Below are 8,003 nucleotides of genomic sequence, written 5' to 3' on the forward strand. Positions count from 1 at the left end.
GCATTACGGCTGCACTCAGAAGGCGCAGCATTGCCGACTCCTCAGGCCGAACAGGCACTGACGGGTAGAAGCCACTGAGGGCAAGGCCAGCGCCTGATGGGCGGCACTCCAGGACTAGCACACATATATTACTCAGGAACTCCCCACCGAGGTCCCTCGCAGAGCAGGAGTAAAGCTATACCCTTCCCCTAGGGCTGTGGCTCTGGGTTACAAGAGGGGTGAAGGCCAACACGGATTCAAGGGAGACTGGATTCTGCCCAGATTCATCACAACTTGTTGCAATATAAGTATTTTTAAGGCATGAAATGCTACAACACTTGCACTCAAACAATATGTGAAGACTTCAATAATCAAAGAAATTGTACCAAAAATAAACAAATTAACTTTATTAAGTTACTACTTCAGTTCTTACATTGATTTCTTTAAAAAACATCAGTCTGGGATACATTATGGAAAGTGGGTACACACAATAAATAGGAAAGGGGCTGCACTGTGCAGGGAGAAGGCCAACGCTCCTCTCTGTCGAGGCCTCCTCGGGGACCAGATGCCACATGAGGTGAGCATCCCCACGGACAGCCGAGCACCCAGAGGCTGCCATCCCCCAAAGAGAGCTCCACGCTCTGGACCACTCAGAACCAGAACAGAAACAAAAGCACATGGCTCACTGCTCATTCACCCTGCTCCAGCCTCCCTGAGCATCAGCGCCAGGGAACCTTCATTAACCAGCTGTCTTCCTCCGTGTTCTGGGGATTGAACCCAGGGCTTTGAAGATCCTAGGCAAGCATTTTAGCACTCAAATTTATTCAAGGCAGGGTCTCACTGAGGTGGCCACACTGGCCTCGTTGGTGATACGCCTGCCCCAGCCTCCCAGGTAGCTAGGATGACAGGCGTGTGCCACCACGCCTAGCTAAATCGAAGTTTTTGCTTAAAATATGATTATTCAACTATCCTAAGCTCTATGGCAGTCCTACAGCAATAAGTTACACATATCCTGAATCTAATAACTTAAACATGATATGGTTAATATAAACTATCTCAGCAAACTTCTTGCAGGGAAGGTGATAATTAAAAGGCATTTTAAATGAGTGTTAATTCCTGCTCAGAACGACATCAGTAATCTACGGCAGTGGTGGCATTCCTATTGCTGCAAATGCAGAACCTGGAAATCACACCTGATTGAACAAGTACTTCTCATGTATGGGTGGGTCCATGTTCTATGTGCAAGTTCTTGGTGGAGCAGGTTTCTGATCATAGCTGGGCTTAACAAGTGCTTTCCAACTCCTAAACTGAATCCTATAGACACTGCCACAGCAGCCTAGGGACATGGCCGTGCCTGCCCTACGTGTGGTGCACCTGGTGCAGCATCAGCTCCCGCGGGATGCTGGTCTCCGGGCCGTACAGTTTGCACGCTCTCCTCTCAAAGGCAGCCACCATCTGCTTCACCACCTCATCGAAGAACAAGGTAGCGAGCTGTGAATGCAGAAGCGAGCGGAACTCGAAGGAAATCTGCAGGAAAATGTTCACAGGGCTTCAGACAGCGCTTTCTACTGCTGCATTCCACTTAGGCTCAGGCCTGCGCCCGGTGCTTCTCTGTCTAGCTTACAGCCTAGCTCCATCACACATGAATCTACTACTGTTTGTTTTGTATTTCTCAGACAGGATCTTGTTACATAACCCAGGCTGGCCTCGCTGGCCTCACTCACTACACAGCCCAGACTGCAATCCTCCTGCCTCAGCCTGTAGTTACAGGGGGGCGACACAGGGGCCAGCAACACAAGCAGGAATCCTGCTGGCCACCATGCATGATGAGGGTAGCAAAAGGGCAAGGAGCCCCTCATGGGCAGGCAGAGCCCACTGCCCCATGTGGGGTGGGCTGCAGGCCTCTGCTGTGCTGGACTCCCCGCATCTCTGGGTGCACTCTCAGGTCCATCGCAGCCCCGTGGGGCAGGAAGGAGAGGCAGAGTCGCAGCACCTGTCCTGAGAAGCAGCAGGAAGGAGGCCTGTGGGCCTGCACACAAGCTCCTCGCCCACCAGGGACACCTAAGTACTGCCATGATGTAGAACTTCATGTACCTCCACTGTTCTCGACAGAATTCAAGGCAACTGCTCACAGAAACAGTGATTCGCCAGGTCTGTGGTGGTGCATGCCTGTAATCCTAGCACCAAGGATGCTGAGGCAGGGGGATTGCTGCGAGTTCCAGGTCAGCCTGGGCTACATAAGTGAGTACAAGGCCAGCCTGCACTGCATGGTGAGATTCTGTCTCAATTAAAATAAATTAAAAAGACGGGCCGGGGAGATGGCTCAGTGGAATAAGCGCTTCCCTGGCAAGCGCAAGGGCCTGAGTTTAATCCCTGGTTCCACAGAAAAATAAATAAATAAATAAATAAATAAATAAATGAGAAACACAGAGTTTTGGCTAGGTATAGTGGTGCACACCTGTAATCTCAGCACTTGAGAGACTGAGGCAGGAGGATCGCTGAGAGTTTAGCCTGGACTACATACCCAATAAGAACCTGTCACAAAAAAACAAAACCAGAACAAAGAAGAGTTTTTTTTCCCCTACGAATCAGTGGATTGGACCTCAAGTTTTCATACCAAGCTATGTCCACAGTCTTTTACAATTTTCTATCTTGAGACAGGGTCTAGACAAGCTGCCCAGGCCAGACCATTTGAGATCCTCTTGCTTCAGTCTCCTAAAGTCCTGGGACTAAAGGTGTATGTCACCAAGCCTGACTCAAGAAAGTGTTTTAAGGAACAAATACCCCCTAAATTTTAAAATATTTTAATTTTTATCATTTTTGTTGGGGAGTGGATCTGAGGACCAAACCAGGGCCGCTACTGAGCTATAACACAAGCCCTAGCTTTTCCTTCTGAAACTTCCATTCTTTTTTTTTTTTTGCGGAACCAGGGATTGAACTCAGGCCCTTGTGCTTGCCAGGGAAGCACTTATTCCACTGAGCCATCTCCCCGACCCCTGAAACTTCCATTCTTATAACAAGACTACAAAAATAGTACATACAGTTTCCATACACTCATCACCCAGATTTCCCTACTTTAATGTTTTATTTTTTTTGGCGGAATTGGGGATTGAACTCAGGCCCTTATGCTTGCCAGGGAAGCACTTATTCCACTGAGCCATCTCCCCGGCCCCTTTAATATTTTATTTAACCAAAGTACAATTGTCAAAATCAAGAATCAACAAAATTCCTATCAGATAAAAAAGTTAGTATAAGGTACTGGGGAGATGGCTCAGTAGAGTAAGTGTTTCCTTGGCAAGCACAAGGGCCTCAGTTAAATTCCCGGTTCTGCAAAAAAAAAAAAAAAAAAAAAAAAAAAAGCTAGTATCTGAGGGCCAGTGAGATATCTCAGCGGACGAAGCACCTGGTTAGGCAAGTGCAGGGACTGGGGTTCGATCCCTGGTACCACAGACCGTGCTGATCCCGCCCCAGGGGTGTGCTGAGCCAGCTACCAAGACCAGTCTTGGTGGTACACACCTATAATCTCAGCATGGGGGAGGCTGAAAACAGGAGGATCACTATAAGTCTGACCTGTGTAATGAGACCCTGTACCAAATACATTAAAAATTTTTTTAAAAAGGTAGTATCCAGTTTATACAGTTTCTTCAGGCTCCCAACTGTCCTATTAATGTCCACTAATTTTTTAGTTTATTTTACTGAGTGGCAGGAACAGTCCTTCAAGTTGGAGGCCAGCTTGGACTGCAAGTGAGATCCTGCCTCAAAACACCAAGACAACGCATAAGCACCAATCCTGAAGATTCCATGCCTGAGTTACAAGCAGAGAGTAATTGCTTTTTTAGAAAGTATCTTTCAGTAATCTCTAGGCCTATCAGACAATTACAGCACCTGGGTTCTAAAAAGCAGGTCACTACTACTTGAGCAGCTTCACTTTCTACGTGAAATGAATGAAAGACTTACCGAAAAATCCAAGGTGCAAGTTCTCGGGTAGCCAGGAAGGCCTGGGCTGAAACGCCAAACAGTTTCCAAATGTTTGAAAAGTCTCCCGTCCGTGCAGGACGCCTGGAGAGAGTGAGAGTGCAGTGAACATCTGCATCTTGGCAGGAACCAACAGCAGCTGAGGCCTTCCTCGACGCCTGACTACTTCACAGCCCCAACAGTAAGGTGAACAGATCTGACAGCCTGAAGCTTGGAGCCCGTCTGGACCTGCCGGGAGCCCTCTGTTCTCTGCCCTCTCCGACTCTCCAGTACGCATGTGCTATGTGCAGTCTGTGCACGGCATCTGTGAAGCTCCCATCCTCTCCCATTCACACACTGACTCACGATCCACAAGAGCAGCTATCTGCCACCTGCAATGTGACAAATGGTGGCCAGACCACAGTCATCAGTCTGTGTTGGGCTATGACCTTTCCTTCATTCTGGGGGGGGGGGGGTTCTGAGAACAATTCTAAGCCACATACATGCTAGGTAATATTACCACCAACCTACACCCTCAGCCCTTTTATTTTTTTACTTGAGACAGAGTCTCACTAAGTTGCCCTGGATGGCCTACTTGAGATCTTGTGATCTTAAACTTAAAACTGTCTTGCCTCAGCCTCGCAAAGAGCTGGAATTACAGGTGTACCACAGCTCCGAGCCCTTCTTTAACTTTTCAGAAATGTTTTTTTTTTTTTTTTGCTCTGAATGCCTTCAGGGCATGATTGGCCAGCTTGAGTTGTGGGGATCGAACTACAGCAACCTGAGCCTGACTGCTTTGTTGAAGCAGCCACTTAAAGAACTGAGCTAAGGGGCAGGCCCCCAGAAAATGTGTTTATTAAACAAACTTATTTTACCCAGTGGTAAAACACTGAATGTATTTTCTAAAAATCATGCACGAATTAAAACCTTCCTCGTCTGTGGTCCAAGTGGTTGTTCCTATGAATCCAAAGGCTCCAACAGAAGGAAAACGAGAGTGCTAATGTTGTATAAGGACACAAGAGATACAACAGCTTTTTTCTCTTCTAGTAAAAAGACATCTTTATAAGCTTTTTACACATTATATAGCTCGTTTGACATAATATCTAAGGAATATTTAAAAACAAAATGCAGACTTATTACCTGCACCAAATGTGGCTTCACCAAGGTCACTACTGATGTGTATCGCTCCAGTACAGGTGGAAAGCCAATTTCTAACCGCGTTTTACAATATCCAGATCTCTTTGATATTATGTCTGACTTTTTGCACCAAGGAACAAAATGCTTGTAATCTTCCATTCCAGATACCACATCATACATTTCCTGCATTGAATATCTTTAAAAGAGAGATGAAGGGTGTTAACCACTAGGTGTACGAGACAATGTATATGCTAGACAGCATTAGAATAGAACTTATTCACACACCACTCAGCACCTATGTCAGATTGCACTCTGGGAAGACTACAAAACAATACAGAAAGGGAAAGAAACCAGACAGGCACATACTGCAGAGGTCACAGTTCGGCAGCTTATAGGTTAATTTCTCCTGTAGATGTGGTTTTTATACTTTTACTCATGCACTCGAAAATGGAGAATTTATATTTAGAAATCAAAAGGCCTTGCAGTCACAGGCTCACACCTCTACGTAATAATCAGGTGAGGCCAGGTCCAGGGGTGCATGCCTGTAATTCCAGCACTCTGAGAGGCTGAAGCAGGAGGATCACAAATTCTACTATAGCCCAGGTGACTTGCAGGCACTTATGCTGCTGAGCTATCCCCTTGGCCTTGGAAATTTACTATTTAAAAAACTGGGCACGTTCAAGATCAGTTTGGGCTATGAAGTGGGCTCCAGTGCTTGCTTCAGCAGCACGTATACTAAAGTGGGCTTCAGGCCAGCCTGAACTTCAGTGAGACCTGGTCTCAAAAAGACCAAAAAAAGGGATACACACACACACACACACACACACACACACACACCAGCTAAAATGGTTGTACTACTAATTTCTATTAGCTCATTGGAAGGAAAAGTTAGTGATTATGTTTGATCAATTTTGAACATCTATCTGGCAATCTGAGCAACTACTTATTTTTTTTCTTTGTATTTTTAGGGAAGGGTCTACAGAGTGTTCAGGGTCTTACTATTAAATTGCACTCGTAGTGATCTGCCTGTTTACAGCCTCCCAAGAGCTGGATGACAGGCGTGCACCACCACACCCAGTCTCAACTACTGTCTCAGCGCGCCCTGGGGGCAGGGCTGGCATGGCAGGCCGGGTATCAAACCCCGGGCCTGCACCGGCTTGCAAGTGCTTTGATCTGCTGAGCTATCTGGCTGGCTCTGAGCAACTACTTTGAAGGTAACAATATGCAATATAATAGCCACTGTTAATTTCTTATCTTGTTTTGAAATTCTGCATCATTTTTCTCTTTTTTATTATGTTTTTTGTATTTTAGGGAAGGGTCTACAGGGTGTTCAGGGTCTCATTGTATACATCAGACTTATAGCGATTCCCCTGTTTACGGCCTCCCTGGTGCGCCACCACGCCCAGTCTCAATCACAGGCTCAGCATGCCCCGGCAGGTCTTTTTTTCTTTTTAAAATTAAAAAAGTGCTACCTTATTATACAAAAGATGTTCACTCAATATTGTGAGGGGGGAAAAAAAGGAGGCATTTAAATGTCTTTTAGTAAACAAACATTAATAAAAGTTTAATAAATCACAGTAGCCATATCCACACAACCCAGGCCCTGCAAGTGTGTGGAAGAGCTTCTGCTCTGTCCTGCACCCACCGGACCACGCCCAGGCCCACTCCCAGGCCCACACCCAGGCCCACCGTGTGAGAGAGGCCTTCCCCCGCATTCTCTGGACCTTCCTCACTGCTCCAGAGCCAGCACAGCCCACCCTGTGAGTAAGAACTTCCGCCGCGCTCTTGGGAGCCCTGTAGACCCGCCAAAGCCCAGGCCCGTGAGTGTGTGGGAGAGCTTCTGTGCTCCACCCCCTCTTCCACTCCAGACCCAGTCCAGGCCTGGCATACAGGCCTGGGGTGAAACTCTGCAGCTGAAGTCCCTGCAGTGAGACTGGGGTCAAAACCACACAGCTAATCCAGGAACAGAACATCTTGCCAGAGGGGTACAGCAGGCTCACCTCCAAGGGCAGCAGCAGGAAGGAGCTGAGCACAGTAGCCAGACCCAAGCCAGGCACAACTGCATGAACTAGAACTTGGTATATCGGTACCTGAATTTCATTAGGTGATAAAGTTATAACTACACCAAAGCTCTACACCAAAGGTCAGAGGTCAGTGCAATATGAAATGATAAAGACAAGGAGCAAAATGCAATCTCAGGCCTTGAGAGGACACCAGCTCAGATGAAATGTATGAATTAATAGCATCGGATGCAAAGAAACAACAGCAGAAAGCTATAGAGGAACTCAGAGCAGGATTAATTTCTGGAACAAAAAAAGAAATCTCTGAATTCATTGCATCTGAACTAAAAAATCAAATACAGAAACACATGGAGAAAACCCAATGCCCACCAAGAACAAGTGCAGAGGACATTAGCTTAGCTGAAATGTATGAATTAATAGCGTCAGAAGTAAATAAGCAACAGCAGAAAGGTATAGAGGAACTCAGAGTAGAATTAATTTCTGAAATAGAAAAAAATAATCTCTGAATTCATAGGATCTGAAGTAAAGAATCAAATACAGAAACATGGAGGAAACCCAATCTGAAAAAAACTCTGCAGTAAAAGAATTAGTAACTGCTTCTAAAGAAGACATTGATAAAAAAAAATATACAGGAGATTAAAAAAATGATGGATTCCTTGAATGAGTAACACAGGAAGAAACAGATCTCATGAAGCAGAGTCAAGGAGATGTAGAGGAACTTAAAATCTCAATCATAAGCCTGCAAAACTGTTTGAGTGAAAGTGAAGATAGAGTTTCAGATCTTGAAGATGCTGGTGCAGCTAGTGAAAAGGTAAGAAAGGATCTCTTAAAAACAACTAGGATGTAGGAAAAAATAATTCATCACCTGCAAGATGATGCAAAGATGAACAATGTGAGACTAATACACATCAA

General features: G+C 45.7%; 1 protein-coding gene across 2 annotated transcripts in view; it reads right to left on the reverse strand.

The window, feature by feature from the left end:
* Positions 1-371: 371 nt before the first annotated feature.
* Positions 372-8,003, reverse strand: part of Coq10b (coenzyme Q10B) — a 26,968-nt gene continuing 19,336 nt past the window's right edge. For both annotated transcript variants that reach the window (XM_023712402.1, XM_023712403.1), the window contains exons 3-5: positions 5,074-5,266; positions 3,937-4,038; positions 372-1,506 (exon numbers count right to left, since the gene is read on the reverse strand). In XM_023712402.1, coding sequence (XP_023568170.1) covers positions 1,339-1,506; positions 3,937-4,038; positions 5,074-5,266 — 463 coding nt within the window. In that variant the 3' untranslated portion in view covers positions 372-1,338. The remainder of the gene's footprint in view (positions 1,507-3,936; positions 4,039-5,073; positions 5,267-8,003) is intronic.

Source organism: Octodon degus, unplaced genomic scaffold (assembly GCF_000260255.1).
Source record: "Octodon degus isolate 3935 unplaced genomic scaffold, OctDeg1.0 scaffold00025, whole genome shotgun sequence".
In the NCBI taxonomy this organism is placed as follows: domain Eukaryota; kingdom Metazoa; phylum Chordata; class Mammalia; order Rodentia; family Octodontidae; genus Octodon; species Octodon degus.